The 23,680-nt window shown below is 36.6% G+C and overlaps 2 protein-coding genes and 1 long non-coding RNA gene across 5 annotated transcripts in view; 1 reads left to right on the forward strand and 2 right to left on the reverse strand.

Annotated features, from left to right (window-relative positions):
* Positions 1-10,759, reverse strand: part of LOC123529403 (mitochondrial tRNA-specific 2-thiouridylase 1-like) — a 31,244-nt gene extending 20,485 nt beyond the window's left edge. The window contains exon 1 of one of the 3 annotated variants that reach the window (XM_045309731.2): positions 10,563-10,759. In XM_045309731.2, the coding sequence (XP_045165666.2) occupies positions 10,563-10,725 (163 nt within the window). In that variant the 5' untranslated portion in view covers positions 10,726-10,759. Of the gene's footprint in view, positions 1-379; positions 523-10,467; positions 10,534-10,562 lie in introns of those variants that run through there. The other 2 variants (XM_053522398.1, XM_053522399.1) reach the window with 2 other exon arrangements.
* Positions 10,760-18,395: 7,636 nt separating this feature from the next.
* LOC128547681 (uncharacterized) lies at positions 18,396-19,611 on the reverse strand. The gene is made up of 2 exons (XR_008366633.1): positions 18,672-19,611; positions 18,396-18,435 (listed from the first exon to the last, which is right to left on the reverse strand). It is a non-coding gene; the product is annotated as an uncharacterized LOC128547681 (long non-coding RNA).
* Positions 19,612-21,085: 1,474 nt separating this feature from the next.
* Positions 21,086-23,680, forward strand: part of LOC123528591 (uncharacterized) — a 42,998-nt gene continuing 40,403 nt past the window's right edge. The window contains exon 1 of the mRNA XM_053522400.1: positions 21,086-21,285. Within this exon, the coding sequence (XP_053378375.1) occupies positions 21,171-21,285 (115 nt within the window). The 5' untranslated portion in view covers positions 21,086-21,170. The remainder of the gene's footprint in view (positions 21,286-23,680) is intronic.

Here is a 23,680-nt window from a genome sequence, read left to right on the forward strand (position 1 = left end):
TACCGGACGGCTAGAAAATCCCTTGAGGACGCCTAGCCTGCGTTCTAGCCCTCCGGATGGCTAGACACTTCCTACAATCAATATAGCCTATATTATAGGGAGGTGATGAGCCATTTTGTCAACATGTCTACATTGTATGCCATGTCAGTCACCCCTGAATATTATGCAAAAGGTACTGGTAGTTTGAGGAAAGATATAGAAATTTAGAAAACAAAGATACTGGTATCCCGAAGTCATGTGTTCTCGACATACATGTATTTTAAGCTATTATGGAAATCGCCTGTATATTTTTGCATGCAACATAATCCTCGCAAGTAAATATACACGAGTGTAAACATTGTGTCTGCTGTTTTAAAAATGTAAAATATAAATAGTTTACCTAGAGTCAAAGCAAGACAGTTTCAGTCTGATTTCAAATTATATAATTAAGCTAGAAAATCTTAATGTAACTTCTAACATGGTATAAAAGTTAGAATATATCCATAAATCTTCCGTCAAGCATCATTATTGCTATCAAAACTTCTGCACCAGATGTCGATCAAAATAAACCTTGATGAAATCAATCTGCCTGATTTCCACTGTAAGATATGTGGACTGCGTAAAGCAGCAATAAGCGTTACGTGAAAGAACTGAAACATATATTCATTTTCTCAGATATAAATCAGGACTATCTGTAAAGGAAATATTTTAGAAGACAAGAGGGCCATGATGGCCCTAAATCGCTCACCTGAGTAGAGTTGCTTACTTGAACAAGATCTAGGCCTTCTGGTTTATTTTTAGCAAATTTATGAAGATTTCCCTATGCACAATCAAGTTACCCTGGGGCTGGGTCAATTTGACCCTGGGTGGGGGGGGGGGGGTCAAGATTTGAACAATTTTTGTAGAGGTACACTAGGCAATGCTACATGTCAAATATTTAAGCTCTAGGCCTTCTGTTTTTTTTTTAGAAAATTTTAAAGATTTTTCTATGTATAATCAAGTAACCCCAAGGGGCGGAGCCAATTTAACCCCAGGGGTCATGATTTGAATTTTTTTTGTAGAAGTCTACTAGGCAATGCTACATGTCAAATATCTAAGATCTAGGCCTTCTGGTTTATTTTTAGAAATTTTTTGAAGATTTTCATATGTAAAATCAAGTGACCCCTGGGGCGGGGTCAATTTTGACCATGGGGGTCATTATTTGAACAAATGTTGTAGAGGTCCACTAGGCCATGCTAAATGTGAAATATCTAAGCTCTAGGCTTTCTGGTTTATTTTTAGAAATTTTTTGAAGATTTTCATATGTAAAATTAAGTGACCGCTAAGGCGGGGTCAATTTTGACCCCGGGGTCATGATTTGAACAAATTTAGTAGAGGTCCACTAGGCAATGCTACAGGTCAAATATCAAAGCTCTAGGCCTTCTGGTTTATGTTTAGAATTTTTTTTGAAGATTTTCATATGTAAAATTAAGTGACCCCTAGGGCGGGGTCAATTTTGACCCCAGGGTCATGATTTGAACAACTTTAGTAGAGGTCCACTAGGCAATGCCACATGTCAAATATCAAAGCTCCAGGGCTTATGCTTTTTGAGAAGAAGATTTTTTAAGATTTTCCTATGTACAATCAAGTAACCCCAGGAGCGGGGTCAATTTTAACCCCGGGGTCATGATTTGAACAAACTTGGTAGAGGTCCATTAGGCAATACTTCACACCATATATATAAGCTCTAGGGCTTTTGGTTTTTGAGAAGAAGATTTTTTAAGATTTTCCTATGTAAAATCAAGTGACCCCTGGGGCGGGGTCAATTTTGACCCTGGGTGTCATGATTTAAACAAATTTTGTAGAGGTCCACTAGGCAATGCTACATGTGAAATATCTAAGCTCTAGGCCTTCTGGTTTATTTTTAGAAATTTTTTGAAGATTTTCATAAGTAAAATCAAGTGACCCCTGGGGTGGGGTCAATTTTGAACCGGAGGTCATGATCTGAACAAACTTGGTAGAGTTCCATTAGGCAATGCTTCCCATCAAATATCTAAGCTCTAGGGCTTCTGATTTTGAGAAGAAGATTTTTAAAGTTTTTCCTTTCGGTTGCCATGGCAACCAGAGTTCAGTACGGAATTCAATTCTTTGAATAATTTTTAAAGGGGACCATCCATGGAACATCCCTGTGAAGTTTCATAAAAATTGGCCTGGTGGTTTAGGAGGAGATGTTGTCTAAAGGAAAGTGTAGATGGGCGCCGGACGGACGGACAGACAGACGGACGCTGGACGGTGAGCGATCACAATAGCTCACCCTGAGCACTTTGTGCTCAGGTGAGCTAAAAAGTGTTAACTTTTAAAAGAAGTTCAGCATATAGCCTTTTGATATTGATATCGGTAGGTTTTGAAAAATATGTAGAAATTTTAGGTTTTTGAATTATTTCAATTGTCAGATAAGTTGCAGAGCAGCCATATCATTTGTGCATACCCATTGTTTTAATTTAGAAATGTTAAGAAAATAATGTAAAATTCTATTTTTATACAAGAGGGCCAAGTTTGCCCTAGGTCGCTCATCTGAAAAACACACCATAACAGTGTTAGCTTGTTTGACCTAGTGATTTCATGGAAACAAATATTCTGGCCAATTTTCATTAAGATTGGACCAAAAATGTGGTCTCTTGAATTTAAATAGGTACTTTCTTAAATATATCCCAGTGACCTAGTTTTTGACCCAAGATGACCCATATTCAAATTTTATCTAGATTTTATCAAGGCAATCATTCTGACCAAATTTCATAAAGATTAATTGAAAAATACAGTATCTATCTCATACACAAGTTTTTTATTTGATTTGACATAGTGACCTACTTTTTGACCCCAGATGACCCATATTCAAACTCGACCTAGATTTCATCAATCACGAAAATCAATTGAAAAATACAGTCTCTATCGCATACACAAAGTTTTTCTATAATTTGACCTAGTGACCTAGTTTTTAATCTCAGATGACCCATATTCTAACTCGACCTAGATTTCATCAAGGCAATCATTCTGACCAAATTTCATGAAAATCAATTGAAAACTAGAGATGCTTTTGAGAAAAGTGCATGTCTCCCACAACTGCCCCTATGAAAAATGTTAGTTTCTCTAGATGTTTTAGACGAGTGGATTCAATTAGATGGTCTGGATAAGTGGATCCAATCAGTAATTCAAGGGCCATAAATCAAAAGTGCCTGGGCGGATTTGGCTAGTTATCGAACTTGGGTAAGGTCTTTTGGCCAAACACATTTTGTTCAAGTTTGGTGAAGATCGGATGAGAAATGTTCGACTTAGAGAGCGGACAAGAGTAAACAGACGGATTTTTTCGGTAATTCAAGGGCCGTAACTCTAAAATGCCTGGATCGATTTGGCTAGTTATCGAACTTGGCTGAGGTCTCATGGTCAAACACATTTTGTTCAAGTTTGGTGTAGATCGGATGAGAAATGTTCAACTTAGAGAGCAGACAAGAGTAAAAAGGCTGATTTTTCGATAATTCAAGGGCCGTAACTCCAAAATGCCTGGATCGATCTGGCTAGTTATCGAACTTGGCCAAGGACTCATGGTCAAACACATTTTGTTCAAGTTTGGTGAAGATTGGATGAGAAATGTTTGATTAAGAGTGCGGACATGAGTAAAAACGCCAATTTTTTGATAATTCAAGAGCCGTAGCTCCAAAATGCCTGGACCGATTTGGCTAGTTATCGAACTTGGCCGAGGTCTCATGGTCAAACACATCTGTTTAAGTTTGGTGAAGATTGGATGAGAAATATTCGAATTAGAGTGCGGACAAGAGTAAAAAGACCGATTTTTGGTAATTCAAGGGCCATAACTCCAAAATCACTCTGACAAAATTTCATGAAGATCAGTTGAATAATACAGCCTCTATCGCATACACAAGGTTTTTCTACAATTTGACCTGGTGGCCTAGTTTTTGACCCCAGATGACCCATTTTCGAATCTGGCCTTGATTTCATCAAGGTAATCATTCTGACCAAAATTCATGAAGATCAATTGAACAAGAGCTCGTTGAACACGAAATGCCCCCCTTGATGCATTCAGTAATTGCACAAGGAACAGAAATTATATGCTCACTGTAAACAAAAGTTCTACCATTCTGGTTTACTCTGACCTTGACCTTTAACCTATTAACCTAACAAGAGATTACAGATTGATCTTGGCGCCATCCACTGAGCCGTTTTTGAATGTTCCAAATTTCAAGACTAGCTCAAGGTCAAAATCAAGGTCAAATTTCATTTAGGTACAAAACAATGTGTATGTGGTCCAAATTTGAAAGCGGTGGCTTGAGAAATGTGAAAGTAGGTCACTAGATCAATTCCAAGGTAAAGTTCATTTCGGTAAACAGAACTATGCATGTGCTTCGAATCTGGAGGCTGTAGCTTGAGAAATGTGAAAGTAGGTAATAGATAAAAATCAATGTCAAATTTCAATTCAGAACACAAAAATATGCATGCAATCCAAATTTGAAGCCTGTACCTTCAAAAATGTGAAAGTAGGTCACTAGGTCAATCTCAAGATAAAAGTTCATTTCGGTACACAAAACTATGCATGTGGTTCAAATTTGAAGGCTGTAGCTTGAGAAATGTGAAAGTAGGTCACTAGGTCAAAATCAAGGTCAAATTTTATTTCGGAACATAAAACTATGCAAGTGGTCCAAATTTGAAGCCTGTATCTTCAGAAATGTGAAAGTAGGTCACTAGGTCAATCTCAAGATCAAAGTTCATTTCAGTACACAAAAGTACGCTTGTGGTTCAAATTTGAAGGCTGTAGCTTGAGAAATGTGTAAGCAGGTCACTAGGTCAAAATCAAGGTCAAATTTTATTTTGGAACAAAAAACTATGCATGTGGTCCAAATTTGAAGCCTGTACCTTCAAAAATGTGAAAGTAGGTCACTAGGTCAATAACAAGGTCAAAGTTTTTTTCAGTACACAAACCTATGCATGTGGTCCAAATTTGAAGGCTGTAGGTACAGAAATGTGAAAGTAGGTCACTAGGTCAAGATCAAGGTCAACTCATGTCAAGGTTCATCTTTCCACTCAAAACTATACATGTGGTCCAAATTTGAATGATGTAAGTTATGGACATGAAGATTCTAAGTTTTTCCCTATATAAGTCTATATGAACCATTTGACCTCTGAGGCAGGGCCATATTTGATCCGAGAGAGATAACTTGAACAAACTTGGTAGAGAACCACTAAATGATGCTACATTACAAAATACCAAAGCCATAGACTTTGTGGTTTGGACAAGAAGATTTTCAAGGTTTTTCCCTATATAAGTATATGTAAACCATGTGACCCCCAGGGCGGAGCCATATTTGACCCTAGGGGAATAATTTGAATAATCTTAGTAGAGGATCACTAGATGATGTCATATACAAAATATCAAAGCCCTAGGCCCTGTGGTTTTGGACAAGAGGTTTTTCAAAGTTTTTTCCTATATAAGTTTATATAAACCATGTGACCCTAGGGCTGGGGCCATATTTGACCCCAGGGAAATAATCTGAACAATTTTGGTAGAGGACCACTAGATTTTGCTACATACCAAATATCAAAGCCCTAGGCCCTATGGTTTTGGACAAGAAGATCAGAAACCATTTAACTGTTCCTGGCCAATGTGACCTTGACCTTTGACCTAATGACCTCAAAATCAATAGGGGTCATCTGCTGGCCATGGCCAACCTAATATCAATTTTCCTGACACTAGGCCCAAGCGTTCTTGAGTTATTGCCTGGAAACCATTTTACTGTTCCTGGTCACTGTGACCTTGACCTTTGACATACTGACCTCAAAATCAATAGGGATCATCTGCTGGTCATGACCAACCTCCCTATCAACTTTCGTGAACCTAGGCCTAAGCGTTCTTGAGTTATCATCCGGAAACCGTTTTACTCTTCAGGGTCACTGTGACCTTGACCTTTAACATACTGACCTCAAAATCAATAGGGGTCATCTGCTGGTCATTATCAACCTCCCTATCAACTTTCATGATCCTAGGCCCAAGTGTTCTTGAGTTATCATCCGGAAACCGTTTTACTATTCAGGGTCACTGTGACCTTGACCTTTGACATACAGACCTCAAAATCAATAGGGGTCATCTGCTGGTGACGACTAACCTCTCTATCAACTTTCATGATCCTAGGCCCAAGCGTTCTTGAGTTATCATCCGGAAATGGATAGGTCTACATTCCGACCGACCGACAGACCGACCGACCGACATCTGCAAAACAATATACCCCTCCTTTTTCAAAGGGGGGCATAAAAATACAACCTCTACTGCATACACAAGGTATTTCTTTGATTTGACCTAGTGACCTAGTTTTTGACTCCAGATGACCCATTTTCGAACTTGGCCTAGATTCATCAAGGTTATCATTCTGACCTAAATTCATGAAGATCAATTGAAAAATACAGCCTGTATCGCATACACAAGCATGTTGACAGACAGACAGACAGACGACAGACAGACAGACCCGGACATCGAGCGATCACAAAAACTCACCTGAGCATTGCTCAGGTGAGCAAAAAACAGGTGATATTTCAAAATTATATACCTTTCGCAGTGATAGAGTTTCAAAACAGTGATTTTAACAGAAATGGTAAAAATATCAGTTTCTAAATATAGCTCGGGAATATATGACAGGTGCTTCCTGGACCTAGAAAGTAGGTCACTGATAAAATGTACTACTGTGGTGAACTCAACGAAAATAAAATTGTGTATTTTTTAAAATAGGATGATCAGGAAGGGTAAAATTTTGAGGAAACGGTAATTTGAAAGATGAGTTTATCTTATTTATTTTTTAAGTATGCCTGTTTTTGTTAAGACTGTCGAGAACACATGATCACAGGTGCCTGTCCAGTCTTGGTGCCCATATGGGTGCCGCCCCCTTAAAAACAAAAACAAAAAAAATTAAAAACACAAATTGAATTTTTTTTTTCCTATAGAATTATATTCTTATTTGGAAAAGGTGCTTGTGTTGCCGTAACGCTATGGATGTTTACTAGGACACACTGTGGAACAACCAAAATGTCCAGTTCAGTACCAGTGCAAGCTACCGAATGTGTCACTTTATGTACCAGACACTTTATGTACCAGCACTTTATGTACCACTTTGGACACCTTATGTACCACATATATGATATATAGTAGATGATCATTTTTGTTTTGATTTGATGAAAATGTTTTATTTTATGTTACTTGAAATGTTTTTTCACTACATTAAATGTTAATTGTCATAATTAATAAGGTAATTTATATGCATATAGGAATGTTAACAACATTCTATGGACTTAAGCTGATTAAATCAAAGTTGTTTTCACAGGTAATTATCACATATTGACAGTGCTACACAATGAGATACAATTACTATATAATATATAGGTGGTACACAAAGTGTCAAAGTGGTACATAAAGTGTCTGGTACATAAAGTGACTGGTACATAAGGTGTCGCACCCCAAGCTACCCTGCTGCCATTTACACATCGGACATTAGGAAACAGTAAACAATCCTATTCTACCTAGTATACAACCTTAAATAACTTACATTTAAATTCTAAGACGCCAACAACGGAATAGGTTTTCTACTTTCGTTTTGAAACAAAATGGCCGATCGTCACTGTTATTTTGCAAGTGTCTAGACAATTTGGCTTGTTTAAATTTAAATGTAAGTGGGTTAAGGCTGTTAACTAGGCAAAACAAGATTGTTTACTATTTTATAAATGCGTGATGTGTAATTGCAGCAAGGTAGTCACAGCTGTTACTGAACTGGACATTTTGGTTGTTCAACAGCGTGTCCTAGTAAACCTCCATAGCGTTACGGCAACACAAGCACCTTTTCCATATAAGAGTATATATGCCTGTTTCTCGCCGATTCGAGCCCTTGTGTTTTAGTAAAATTCATGCTCAAGTACTGAAGTAGCATGTTCTTCCACCAGAAACTTGTGTCATTTACATTTTAAAATGCCTTACAAAATATTAGTCATGAAACCACTGGAAAATTGAGTAAATAACTCTTTTAATATTTTACATAAAAAATTGCTTATTTCAAAAGGAAATTACACAGTGGGCAATATTGTGACCCAAAATTTCAAATTAAAAGCATCCTGAGCATATTTGTTGTAACAAGTGAACAAGAAGTCAATCTTTATAGAAATTTGCTTTATGGAAATAGACTGTGTAAACATTAACACTTATTGACCTACCAAACATAGGGCTCGAATCGATGAGAAAGTTTTAAAATGATGTGGAGTTTGCATGACCTCCTTCAGTCTCTTGCAAAAAAGTTCATATAAAAGATGATAACATTGTAATTTTTATTGTCCATTTAAATATTTTTGTACGAAAAAACAAAATTTTTTTAATGGAACAGGTTTACAAAAATATGCACAACCCTAAAAGATTTATAAGAGGCTCGAACCAAGGAGATATCAGAAAAAAAAAAGAGTGGTTTTTAACTTCTTTTTTTTGGTGGTGGGGGGGGGGGGGGGGGGGGAGAGACACCCATATGGGCACCAAGACTGGACAGGCACATGTGCACCTGATGCCAGGATACTGATTATGGCATACAGACACTAAATAGCCTGAGCACCTATGAAAAAATGGTAGTTGCATAATGGCGGATTCAAATAGTTCTCAGTTTTTTTTGCTGTAAGAAGGATTTTTCCTTGAAATCATTGCTATATACTGGTTGAAATCATATTGCATGCCTATACTTGACATACTGGTAGCATTTGCATGTTGAAAAAAAGACTCCAAACTGATTTAACATGTGAAATTTATTCATACACCCCTACCCTAAATTGTGATTGTCATTTCAGTGTAAAAATTACGGTGTGTCCGTTTGACCAGAAATATTTTTCTTGCATCAAACATGACCCCTACTTTTCATTAGATATTTTTACAGTATAAATGTTGCTCTACAAGAAAATGCAAGTTAAAGAAATTTAAAATGGGTCTAGGTGTGTATTGCAGCATTGTGAAAACTTGTCATTTTATATAGAATATAGGCATGAAGGGGGCAATTGGCCGGATATGCCTCCGTGGTCCACTCGAATGTAGTCCATATCAATATATAGTGCAATTTTCCCGCCTAGTAAAGGCCCTTTTCATGCCATATATAAGCTCTATTGATGCTTGATTGTAAAAAGGAATGTCCGCAGATGATTTTAAGCTACGTTATATGCTTCAAAAGTTGATTTGAAGCTGCCTTGTAAAATGAAAGTGAAAGTAGGTATTTCCTGATGTCTACCTACGCAATATTAGCGTTTCCATCACGTGTCTCAGTCACGTGACCATGGTTTCACTGCATTATGGTCGACCCCATATTTTTTGGGTATATTTTGATTGCCTAAAGACAGACCTTCAAGACAAGGGTAGTCTCGCAGGAAGTGAAAGGCTAGAAGTCTTGATAAAAATATGTTATAAGTTGTTAATTTTATATAGAAAATAGTAGCGGATGCATTTAATACCTTCATACCTAAAAATGAAAAATTCGCACTTCGTGAAAATTGCTTGAACCGATGTAAAACTGGTACTTTCTGGTCAGAATTGAGCAATAAGCACCATTTTAAGACAAACATGGCATATCATTTGCATATTTTGGGCAAATTTGAGATTTTTTCGGAAAGTAGGCAAAATTCTGTTTTTAAGGTGATTCCCCACATCTCTGTTTTGCATCAGCGACACCATTTTAGGTAAGAATGACAGAAATCGATTTTTTTTCTTGTACTTCTAGCTGTTTCTTGCAAACGAATTATAGAAATAAGAAAAGTAAGGCCGTATGATACTATATTTAATGAAAAGTTGGCATTATCTATGCCCCTGACACGTTTTTTGCAGGTGTGGACTGTCTGTCTGAATGTGGCATAATTCCGACAGTAGCCATTCTTTCAAACTGAAAGTTGGCAAAATTGTTGACAATTGACTTACGTACAGTAATTGACTGCAACAGAACGATTTTGAAAACTTTGGTATTTCTTATAGGCATGAAGGGGGCAATTGGCCGGATATGCCTCCGTGGTCCACTCGAATGTAGTCCATATCAATATATAGTGCAATTTTCCCGCCTAGTAAAGGCCCTTTTCATGCCAGATATAAGCTTTATTGATGCTTGATTGTAAAAAGGAATGTCCGCAGATGATTTTAAGCTACGTTATATGCTTCAAAAGTTGATTTGAAGCTGCCTTGTAAAATGAAAGTGAAAGTAGGTATTTCCTGATGTCTACCTACGCAATATTAGCGTTTCCATCACGTGTCTCAGTCACGTGACCATGGTTTCACTGCATTATGGTCGACCCCATATTTTTTGGGTATATTTTGATTGCCTAAAGACAGACCTTCAAGACAAGGGTAGTCTCGCAGGAAGTGAAAGGCTAGAAGTCTTGATAAAAATATGTTATAAGTTGTTAATTTTATACAGAAAATAGTAGCGGATGCATTTAATACCTTCATACCTATATAGTGGTGGCTATTTAGTGTGTTATAACCTTATAAACATAGGAAATTTAGTAAAAATATTTAGTGTTGCTATCCCTGACAGTTAGAATACCTTTCAATTTTAATATCAAGGCTGAAACAGCACTGTCAACGCCGCCTGACATGCCACAGACAACTGTCTTTATCTGTTGTATAGTGCTGGTAAGTCTCATGTTTTCCTCTGGCTTATAAAACACTGAAAATGATCTTTTATCATTAAGAAACATGTAAATCATAAGAAGGTGAAGGTCGCAGGGTAACCGGTGCTATGTGAAAATAACAATTTGCGTCAAATAATTGAAAGGGGGCGCGGCGAGGGGGCGTCTCAAAATGAACCAGTACATAGCCATTGCGCATTACTGTCCGTCTGTCCGTCCTTCAGGCACAACAGATGGATACTACCGATAACTTCAAAAGTATAAATATATTATTTCTGGAAAATTAGATAGATAGAAGACATTACAGAGTAGTTAGGCACATCACTTTTTGTTCCTCTGTAACAAACTAGCTGGATTTCTCTGCCGATGTATGGAAAATGGCGAATGTCGCTCCCATCTTTAAGAAAGGCTCTAGGTCAGACCCAGCCAACTATCGCCTAATCTCTCTTACCTGTATCTTGTGTAAAACCCTGGAACACATTGTATCCTCTAGCATAACAAGACACTTCACGAAGAACGATGTGTTCTATGAATTGCAGCATGGTTTCCGAGAAAAATACTCAGTTACTAATGTTAGTAGAAGATATCCTTCAATTCTTGAACCTGAAAAGTCAAGTTGACCTCATACTCCTTGATTTTTCAAAGGCGTTCGATATGGTCAACCATGAAAAACTACTCTACAAGCTGCATTTCTATACTGTAAGGGGTCAAACTCTTAAATGGATTAAAGCTTTCCTTGATGACGGGTCACAGTCAGTTGCAGTTATAATATAATGGGTCCACATCAGGCACCATACCAGTCTCCTCAGGTGTTCCCCAGGGTTCAGTCCTCGGGCCTCTCTTATTTCTTATCTATATCAATGATCTACCTGACTTTGTTAAACACTCTAAAGTTCGACTCTTTGCCAATGACACGGCTATCTATCTTTCTCTGACTGTCTCGAGATCTTCACATTCAAGCCTACTACAGCAAGACTTACAACAACTGGAACTCTGGGAAACAAAATGGGACATGAAATTCAACCCATCTAAATGCCAAGTATTACAGATCACTAAGCGTAAAACACCTATACCAACACAGTACCTTTTACACAATACCATCTTACAAACAGTACCACCTGCAAAATACCTTGGCATAACAATATCACACAACCTTACATGGAATGATCACCAAAAAGCAAATCAAACATTGGGTTTTCTAAGACGTAACATCAAAGTGCACTCAGAAGGGTTAAAATCACAAGCATACAAAACATGTACGGCCCCAGCTGGAGTACAGTTCCACTGTGTGGTCCCCCCACTCTGATACTCTCATTGATCAGCTTGAGTCTGTGCAGCGCATGGCTGCACGCTGGGCCAAGCGTGATTACGGTCGTACTTCCAGTGTAAACAACATGCTGACCTCCCTAAATTGGCGACGCCTTGCACTCCGTCGCATTGACCAGCGCCTGGTTATGTTCTATAACATCTTGCATAACCAGGTCGCCATCCCACTACCGGACTACCTAACACCCAATACTAGATCTTTCAGAACCAGAACCACTCATTCCCAGCCATTCGTTCAAGTATCACCCTCATCCAACTATCACAAATTTTCATTCTTCCCTCGTACAGTGTATCATTGGAATGCCTTGCCTTCAGATGTTGTCAGCTCGTCTGGGCCAGTGTTCAGTCAGACTGTAAGCCAGATTGAGCACATCTCACCTTAAATACATCTGCCCTGTTTTTAACCTGTTTGTTTAACCCTTTTCCTTCTTGCTTTTTACCACTACTTTTACTCTTTAAACATTCTTGCTAGTTGACGCGCAAAGTCTAGGTCCCCAGCAGGGGTTTGACTAAATGGAAGATAGATAGATAGATAGATAGATTTCTATCCATAAGCCAACACTAGTCTATATAAAAAAGACCACCTCACATATATAACTATATATACGTTTTTATATAGAGGGGGTCTTTTTATACAGAGGGGTATTTTTTATATAGACTTAACAAATCGTGCTGGCTTATGGATAGAATTTCGGGTTCCTCACCTGTGGTATCTCCAGTGATCCCTGTACTTCCAGCTGTCTATCACAAAAAGTATAGATCGTAGGACTGCGTTTACTTTAAAAATAAAGGTTTGATGAAACTTTGTTTTAGATGGTGGAACATTATTTTGTAGAATAATGCAACCCATTTATCTATTTTTAATATAAAAAATATATTGTTCTTATGGCAGCAAATATGATGAAGGGGACTTTTATTGCTTCTTCTACTTCGATAATAGCAAGCAGTCACAACTGACTATATAATGGCCATGCATGGGGGTTAAGAGATAGACTGTCAAGTCTCCCAAGCTACTCAGTCCAGACAGGAGGACAATAACAGTTGTGATAAAAATGTGTGCAAAACGTAAATTAGAGTGCAGTGCTAGTGCAGTTAAAAGATAAAAGCTTTCTGTATGTCTAAGGTATATTTGTCAGTGTAGCCAGCGCTGTCCTAGATGCTTAGCATTGTCAGCAATGACTACATATACCGGTAGCAAGTTCCATTCAACTGTTGTTCTTGAAAGAATGAGTAATTGATGTAATCTGATGGTGAGTGTGGTATTTAATGTGTAAGGGGTTAAGAAGTGTGTAGGTGTTTTATCTACAAGCCCGTAATGAATTTTATGGAAAAAATGAGACGAGCATTTTGTCTTCTACGTTCAAGTGATTCCCAATTCAGCTGGTTAAAATATCTGTGATAGTACCAGGTGATTTAGGGTAGTTATTAGTTACAAATCTAGCTGCTCTTTTTTGAACACTTTCAAATTTCTTGATACCTGATACGTGAAATGGATCCCAAACCGCTGAGCTATATTCCAGTTGAAGTCTTACTAAGGTTTATATGCTGTTGCTTTATTTTCAGGTTTTGCCGAATGGAAGTTACGCCTCAAAAATCTTAATGTTTGACTGGTTTTACTAGTTACTTATTTATATGAGGTAACAAAGAAAGATTTAAAGAGAGTTCTAGATCAAGGTATGTAGCTTGTTGAACAACAGACAAGGGACTACCACGAAGAGAGTAATTAGTCCGAACTGCCTGCTTAGATTTTGTAATGTGCATAATGTGGCACTTGTCTACATTGAAGGACATCCTCCATTTCTTCTCCCACTCTTCCAAACTATCCAAATCATCTTGTAGTATCTGAGTGTCAATGACTGAACGAATCTCACGATATACCATGCAGTCATTAGCAAAATGTCTGACACTAGAACCTACAGTGGCAGGAAGATCATTTATGAAGAGAAGAAATAGAAAAGACCATGAAACAGAACCCTGGGGTACTCCGGAGTCTAAAGTAGCCTTTGAAGAAGCTGCCCCATCTAATTCTACTACTACTTTCTGGGATCTATTGCCAAGAAATGCTTGAATTCATGAAAGTGAATACCCACCCCAAGGCCAACTTATTATTATTGTACGCGGGTCGTGATATTGTGATAATTTTTGCACAGGTCAATATCACTCCTCCACGTACGTATACATAGAGGCAGACATACGGTAAATGTCAGTCTGTGAAATCGGTCTGCATTGCAGTCGAATAATTGAGACTACTCCCTCCCCCCCCCCCCCCCCCCCCCCCCCCACCGATGCCATTATACTCACTAGTCTTCTATGATCCACAACGTCAAAAGCCATTATTGCAACGTGGACCTGATTTCGTTTAACAGATTGAGTGAGTTCGTGTAAAAAACATATCAACTAGGTTTCACATGATCTACGTGAGTGGAAACCATGTTGGTTATGTACTAACTCTCATACTATGTGCTCATGTAATTTGCATACAATACAGGTCAAGGATACAGGACTAGGCAGTAGTTATTTTAGTAATATATTGTCTTTAAATGTAGTGTGTTTGCCAGTGTAATTAGAAGTGTACAATATTTAGTAGTTGCAACTGTTTTTAGCTCAGTTAAGCTCATGTTTATGGTGTACCATTTGGGTAGATAGTATAGCTGTGCGTGTGTGCACATGTTAAAATGAACGTGCATGCATGAAAATATACGTGTCCGCGTAATTATTTACGTCCACGTTTACATTTTATACGTGTACACGTATATTTATTTGTAATCACTCGTACCCTTGTGAAATTACGCGTGAACGTTTATATTTGCCAGACATGCGCATCAAATTATATGTAGGCTATTTTCGCGTCCATATATGCACGCGCATGCAAATTTACGCAGGCACCTGTAAAAAGTTTATGTGCACATATATTATTATCCCCTGCCGAAGGCAGAGATATATTGTTTGGCGTTGTTCGTTCAATGTCTGTCCGTCCGAAATTGAAAATGTTGATAATCCATGTATTTGAGCTAGAATTACCAAACCTGACATAATTGTTAATTAGCATGTGACCTTTGCTCACACATATTATTCCAATTGACCCAGTAAAGGCAGATTTGTTTGAAAAAGGTTGACAAAAGTTTTTCAGCTAAAATCACCAAATCTCACATAATTATTAATTAGCACGTAACCTATATACAGTACTCACACATAGTATTACCCCCACCCCATCCCTTTACCCAGTAAAAGAAGTTTTCCCCTTGTTTGGTAAAAAAATTGAAAATGCTTATAATTCAAAAAGCATTTTAGCTAAAATCACCAATCCTCACATTGAATTAATTAGCATTTGACCTTTGCTCACATATAGTATTATTCCCCTTTACCCACTAAATGCAGAGGTTCCCACCTTTATTATGTAAGAAAATAGAACTTTTTGTCTGTATCTAAGTAACCTATTGATGGATTTTCAGGAACCTTTATATATATATAGATTACTTAAGGCCAGTGGTGCACGCGCACTTTAGTCGGGATCTCTTCATTAACCAGAGTTATTGCCGTCTAATTATTTAACAATCCATAAATTCCCTCATAAAAATGTATTCCATTGATGGGTCTTCATGATGTATGCGTATCTTTCATCAGAACATCTTCAGTAACTACAGAGCTCTTGTCTTTTGATTGTTTAAAAATTCATAAATTCCTAGAAAACAATGTGATCCATTGATGGATCTTTATAGATTTTTTCCTTTGATTTTGTAACTAATAGGACCCAAACTAAAAGGACGCAAACCGTTGCACTGTCCTTTTGTACATAACTTGTTTATATCTGGGAATAAAATATCTTGTTAAATATGCCCCTTTATTCGCATAACAACATTTTGGCGGGGTATATAAATTCACTGAATTTGCTTGTTATATTACACACATTTATCACAGTGCATTTACATATACGCGACCACTTAAAAATAATTTAAATTTTCAAATACTTGTGAACTTACATATTTACGTACGCGCGCGTAAAGTAGACTTTAAACATATACCATACATGTTAGGTTTTACTTTGTCGACCTGTGTCCATCGTCTTCCTTCGCATCTCTTGATCAGTGTTTATGAAACTTACTTGAAGTACCCAAGCTGCGACCAGAACTTATACAGACCAGAAATTGTTATGGATATATGTGTCATGACACCACTCAGCCTAAAAGATAACTTCTTAGTGAATAGCGCGCTTGTTTTGTTTTTTTTTTATTAATATAGAATTACGCTTTAATGTAGGAAATATTCACTGTGCCAGTTATTTTGCAAAAAACGGCGCTCCATAAATGCGATAAATTTAAACCAGCGGCATTCAGTAAGTGCGATAAGCCAATCGCATCTCAGTAAAAAAAATCACGTGAAAAATGGGTGTTGCTGCACTATTTTGAAAAGCCGATTAATTAGTCTAAACTGATAGTGAAAATGACCTAAACATATTCAATAACAAAACACTTGTAATAAGAAAAAAATACTAAATCATGCATTTTTGCATTTACTTCTTTGTTAAAAGTAGTAAAAGTTCAAAATGACGAGTTCTGAGTTTGGACTTCGTTGCAAAAATCGATTGCATGAGCTCAGCGTATGCAACAAAGTTTTCCAAGGAAACCCGGAACGGGATGTTTAGCCGTGATCAGGATGAATATCAACAAAACACGACAGATTTCTCTGAAAACTCTGAACCCGGATACTACAATTTTCCTTATAACTAACGGAAAGCAACGCTATATATATTACGCAGTTCATGATATTTAAACATGTGAACTATATTTTTATAGAGAATCTACTTGAACAAATGTGACACTGATTTAAGGTGGTTGTAAACACGTTGTTAAAATAGTTTTACAACACTGAAACACCTGAAAATGTATACCTTTTCCAAATCAATCAAAATATTTCTTCGGTGAGTAAAATCAAGTTTGTACAGAAGAGCTATATTGCCAGGTGTATGTTATTTATTAACTCGAAATTTCGAGTTACTGCCTCGAAATTTTGAGTAAGTATGTCGACAAGTCGTGTTACTAAGTTGAAATTTCGAGTTACTATGTCGAAATTTCGAATGATTAATTCAAAATTTCGAGTTATGTAGCTCGAAATTTCGTGTTACTAACAACAATAGTTTACACTGATGTATAGGTCCTGGCCAAGATTAAGTACCTGGTATATCCATCGGGTAGCCTTACAGGGTCATATGTCATATGATTAAGATGATCGGGCAGCGTTTGCTCATAGAAATATCACTGTTTAAACCATGTTTATGTCTGGAAGCTTTTCGACCTAGTTTGAGCCCATGTGGCAAGGAAATATAGACATACCCTACATGAACGTGTAGTAATCGAGTTACCTACCTCGAAAATTCGAAATTTTGAGTTTTGTAGTCTCTACATATTGGATACAATATATGGATGTGTAGATATATGATTCCACTTCGAAGAGTCTGACCAAGATGAGTACCTGGATGAATCTAACTTTTGAGGAGAGGTCATAGAAGCTGACCGGGAAGTATTCAAACTTAGAATATTTCACTATTTTGACCATATCTGGAATGTTTTCGGGTGTTCGAGTCCCTACGCTATCACCTGAACATACTATGCATGTAAATGAAGTTATATTATCCTAGCTACAGTTTGAAAACTGGATTAGCTCTAGAGGCTATAGGGTAGGTCATACGTTGATGTATGGTAGTATATGTTCAAGTCTCTACATGTTGGGTACAATATATAGATGTGTAGATAGGTGATTCCACTTCGAAGAGTCAAAAGTCGTCCATTAAATTTTTGGCCTTTGACAGATGGACAGACGTTCAAATTTTGCGGATTAAAGGCCAAGATTCGAAGTCAACATTTTGTGTTATTAACTCGAAATTTCGAGTAACTTAACTCGAAATTTCGAGATACGTAAGTCGAAATTTCGACTTAGTAACTCAAAATAATTTCGACTTTGCTACAAATTTCGTCATTTTCATTATACTGGTTCGATGACTTCCATTGTTCATATCTCTCCTGAAACTCTGTGAAATTATTATGATAACACTCATAGGATTGTTCTAGATTTTCACAATCGGCGGGTTCGTCACATAAGTCTAGGCACTCTAAATGTATGTTCTTGAAAGCGTTGAATTTATCGCACAGTTTCACATACAAGTTTTCAACAAGATCATCATTATCATGAGAAATCATGTATTGCTCCAACTCCTTATACAGTTTCGTCAGTTGCGCACATTGTGCTGACCTTGGCCGCTTAAGTCCTTGAAAGGTTTTATTTTCAGAGTCTGTCATCTTGTATCCAATGGTATCGTCACTGTTTCTTCAGTGGATCTACATCAACCGCTGGATTCGAGCATTCGATTATTCGACTATTCGAGAATTGTTCTGGGACTTGGATCAACTCAGTGACTAAACGAGAGATGCGCCTTTACTCTTTTATTTCTCTAGATATAGCGATTCTCTGCAAATAAAAACATACAAACAACATTCATACAACGCTCACCAATTATACATATACTCATATAAACAACAGATGTACTTTTGAACATACTTCACATCAACAAAGCTTGCACTATCCAATCATTCAGAAAATAAAATTTAAAGTCTATATATTCATTTTATGTTATTTAACAAATTCAATATCATAACTTCGAGTTCAATAATTACGCTTTGAATAAATTAACAGTATTTAGTTACCGAATTTGGTCTCTTACTCATCAAGTCTCATCAGAATAATTAATGTCCTCAGTTAACGTTTCAAAGTCTGGGCGGAAGTATAAACAAGTATGACGTTGACGTCAATGAACGCCGCAAATTATCACGTGGCTGAAGACGCCAAACAGACGTAAAATAAATAGCGTCAGATACAATAAATATTAGAAACTACATTTATGTTTCTAACAGTATATGTTCAAGTCTCTACATGTTGGGTACAATATATAGATGTGTAGATAGGTGATTCCACTTCGAAGAGTCAAAAGTCGTCCATTAAATTTTTGGCCTTTGACAGATGGACAGACGTTCAAATTTTGCGGATTAAAGGCCAAGATTCGAAGTCAACATTTTGTGTTATTAACTCGAAATTTCGAGTAACTTAACTCGAAATTTCGAGATACGTAAGTCGAAATTTCGACTTAGTAACTCAAAATAATTTCGACTTAGTAACTCGAATTTTTGAGATATTAACTCGAAATTTCGACTTAAATACTTAGTAACTTCTTATCAATTTGTATCCATCTGTGAGAGAAAAATATTTAAGCATCAGCGCTACTTCTCTACTATTGTGAACAAAATGGAATGTCTTTTAGGCAGTTCTTTGAAAGAGGTACCGGAAAATTTATCATTTGACTCAATGAAAAAAATGTTATTCATATAAATCGTCCAACGTTTTTGCACATATTTTTAAAACTTTAAATGACCCTGTTAGTAACGACAGCCCTTTTTTACTTCCAAAAATATCGTGTAATCTGATAAAGTTTTCCTTTTTAGTATTACTTCTTGGGTAGACTAGCTCCTATAGCCTATGATATATCTTTTTACATTTTTATGATTAGTTTAGTTTATACTAATTTGCTTTAGCTCGATTGTGATGAAAGCTTCAAGCTTATTGGAACCACTCTCGAGTCCGCTTCCTGGAGAAACCAGTACTGGTGTCATATGAGAAGTCATGGTCGTGACCCCATGACTTCTCATATGTCACCAGTACTGGTTTCACCCACTGGCACCAGATCAGAAAGAAAATGCCTCCGTACGTGTTACACCCTACCCCTAGGTATTCTATAAGAACCATGGTCGTGAACGGGAAAATATACTAACCCATTTCAATCGCGTATTTCATATCTAAAACACGCAGTTCAGTAAATGTGTACTATTGATATTAAACAAGTGGTAATTTATCTTCCGTTGTGTACCGGTCACATTTCTTCAATAGTTCTTATCTTAGAAAAAGAACGTGTAGTTTACAGTTTTTTCACAGGTACACAAAAAACTTGCTTGAACTTCCCTGGTGAAGTTCCGTTCTAGATTATAGACACACTCTGATTGGCTGATGTGAAAATGTATGTCAGTCGTCATTTTACTACACGGGTACGCTAAAATGTTTATATGCAGCATAAATGTGCAAAATGAATTAAATAAACAGAATAGATGTATAACTATGTATGATTTCAAATTCAAAACCATATACAAGATGAATTTCATTCATCATTTCGACTCTTATCGTAAAACTGTGAATATATTGCATTCTGTTTTTGTTTGTTTACATTTCGCTTAACATGTGCACACTGTCGTGACCTCTAGACCGGATGTTCATTAGGGAAGTTCACGCAAGTTTTTTCTGTAACGTTGACTAAAGCATAAAATATACGGAGCATCTCTGCAATATGGAATATTGAGACAAGGTGACTGGTGCACGATTGAAGATAAATTATCGCTTGTTTAATATCAGTAGTACACATTTACTGACCTGCGTGTTTTAGGTATGAAATACGCGATTGAAATGGGTTAGTATATTTTCCCGTTCATGACCATGGTTCTTATAGAATACCTAGGGGTAGGGTATAACATGTACAGAGGCATTTCTTTCTGATCTGGCGCCAGTGGTTTCTCCTGATAGAATGTAGTGAACTGAGCCAGTCTGTATCCTATTTCCAGTATCATAGTCTGATAATTTTAACATCATTCCTCTGTGAAAATCTCTAAATTAGACTGGCTTTTGGCTCATTGAAATGGAATTAGACAAAAAAGGGGGGAAATGTAGAAATATATTCATTATCAGTCTAGTGTCTAGTCTATTTCTTTGGGTTAAGAAAACTAGTTTGCTTCATTTTTTCTTAAGTTTCTTAAGTTTGCACAAATATGTGGAAAGGCAGGGCAACATACATTTAAAATATAAAGAATATTCGAACGAGATTGTTTTCTTCCGTATTAAGCGGCTATTTTACAATGAACTTTTGTTTTAAAATAACGAGGTTTTCTACAACATCAGTGATCACTTGAAACACTCAACGTAATCAGCCACGTTACAACAGAAAATAAAAACAGCACATCCTGTTTTCCAAGTATTCAAGTGCGGCGATATATAAACTTCCTCTAGAAGAAAGTGTGTGTGATTTTTTCTGCAGTTAGGTTCGTACTTTCTCTTTGTTTACATCGTCTATTTTGATATCTTAACTTGATGCGTATTTGAAAACAGGGATGCTCGGACTTTATTATTTGTGTTTCACGATTTTAGTGGAGCACAGCTTCGCTCATGTAATTTTTCCAGATGTGATAGAAACAGCGGCACAGAATTTACGTTCAAGGAGAGAAGGTATGTTTCTATATTGTTTTGTTTTTTTTACTGATTTTACAAAAACACTTACTAGTATTTTCTGACTCCTAGGGTATTTATATCAGCACTAGCGGGTTATGTGAGGTATAAACTGAAGTGTGGGGGGGGGGGGGGGGGGGGTCATGCCTTGGCTGGTTACCATGCGTAGCACTAGCTTAATCTTCGTACAGTCCGACATCAAATTATTAGTTTTAGCTGGCTTCGTGAAACAAACCTACATTGTTATTGTAATAAGGCGTAAAAAAAGGTGTTTGTTTCGGTATCCCGACCGACCCTAAATGTTTTATGGCCTTGGAGAATAAGTTTTTCAACTTTTTGACAAAAAGTTGCAAAACTGCACTTTCTATGCTTTAAACATGCTCAGTGATGTTAGAAATCAACTTACTGATGCTCTTAAGCCATAACCCCCTTGTTTGTACTCATTTTTTGACACAAAAATAGTTTCTGAAAAGTCTCCGTTAATAAAAAAAAATCCAAAAACAAAAAAAGAAAATAAAAAAAAATTCCGACCTACCTACCCTAATTTTTTTGAGCATGTTACCGGAAACAAATATTTTTTTTTTTAGGCCTAACTTCAGGTAAGATATATGCGAAAGTACACGAATTAGACGTGAACATTTGCAAAATATTAAGAGTGATACACAGGGAAATATGTAGGCTATACTGATACTGATTCCAACATGTGCACAAAACCAATCTGGTGTTGTTACTGTTTCTTTTATATATTTCACGTAAAATAAATTGAGCCGTGCCATGAGAAAACCAACATAGTGGGTTTGCGACCAGCATGGATCCAGACCAGCCTGCGCATCCGCGCAGTCTGGTCAGGATCCATGCTATTCGCTGACAGTTAGGCTTTAAAAGCGAACAGCATGGATCCTGACCAGACTGCGCGGATGCGCAGGCTGGTCTGGATCCATGCTGGTCGCAAACCCGCTATGTTGGTTTTCTCATGGCACGGCTCAATTAAATAACGAACCAAGCAACGAACTCGCCATTAGTAATCATAGATATACAATGCATATCTAAATAGTAAGTTAGGGAATCAATTTTAATATCAGTAGAATTTTAAGTCTTAATTATTTGTTAAATGGGAAAACAAATTGCGTCGTGTTAGAATAAATAATATTTTGTTTTTTTTTAATTCAATTGGTTGTCGTAAAAGTTATGAATGAGTCAATCATTTGTTTATATCATGTGTAAATGGCTATGGTATTGCGTTATCTGTCTCAGTAATTATAAACCGTACATTATGTTGTTGTTGTTGCTTTTTATTTCAGAACACCATATTTGAAATAAGATGCATATATTTTTATCAGTCTTTCATTTAAACATCAATATACCTTTATTTTCGAATAAAATCTTATGAAAACATTTTATGTGTATTTGATTCAAAAACGAGGTAAATATGATAATATGACAGCATGAATCGATATCTTTGAAATTTTTGATATGCGATAGTGTTATTAACAGAATATATTTGTAAAAGAAACATATTTTGATTTTTTTTTTCAAAGGATTTTGGCAAAATTCAGTTTTGCAGTTAGCTGTTGTGATAAGTGTATAATTATGTCTCCCACATGTGGTGGGGCAGAAATATTGATTTAGTTCTGACCGCTGTCTGTCAGTCTGTCCGTTAGACTGGCATCAGTCGTTAGAGTCATAAAATGTAAAGCACCTGGCCATAAAATCAATCCTCTCTGATACCACTTTCTGAAAAAAAAATACAATATCTCTTGCCTCTGTCTCTAACGACTGGACAAATGCGATTTTGAACCGGACAGATTTCATACTCGCTAGTAATCACCATCTCATTACTATCATAGCAAACCTGTTCATGATGTAATGTAACCTTTGGCCGACTGCCCCAAGAGTTCAATAAGCTGTGCTTTGCTTTGCTTTTATGACTTAGTGAGTAAGATAGAGAGAGAAATCAATTTTCACTAATTGTAAAAAATCCCAGTAAGTATAAATAAATTACAATTTAAATTTGAAAATGTATGTATCAAAATACTGTCAATTTAATTCTAAGAGGGAAGAGACTGGAAACTGAAAAAAAAAAAAAAAAAAAAAAAAAAAAAAAAAAAAACCAAAGAAACAAAAAACTTTTTTTTTTCAAGATACCTTCAAATCATTTTTGTGAATGAATTAAATACATTTTATTCAATATATCTCCAAAGTTTGTTTTTTTACTCATATCAGAGGGTAGATTAATCTCTGCAATAAATCACTAAATTATTGTCCTATCTACAGTCCCCATGCAGATTCATGTTAACCAGACTACGTTTCCTAATATTAACCAAGATGTGTTACACGTACACCTTTTCCTGCTAAATTTCAATAATGAACATATCCATCATTCAATTTAGACGGA

Source organism: Mercenaria mercenaria, chromosome 13 (assembly GCF_021730395.1).
Source record: "Mercenaria mercenaria strain notata chromosome 13, MADL_Memer_1, whole genome shotgun sequence".
Taxonomy (NCBI): domain Eukaryota; kingdom Metazoa; phylum Mollusca; class Bivalvia; order Venerida; family Veneridae; genus Mercenaria; species Mercenaria mercenaria.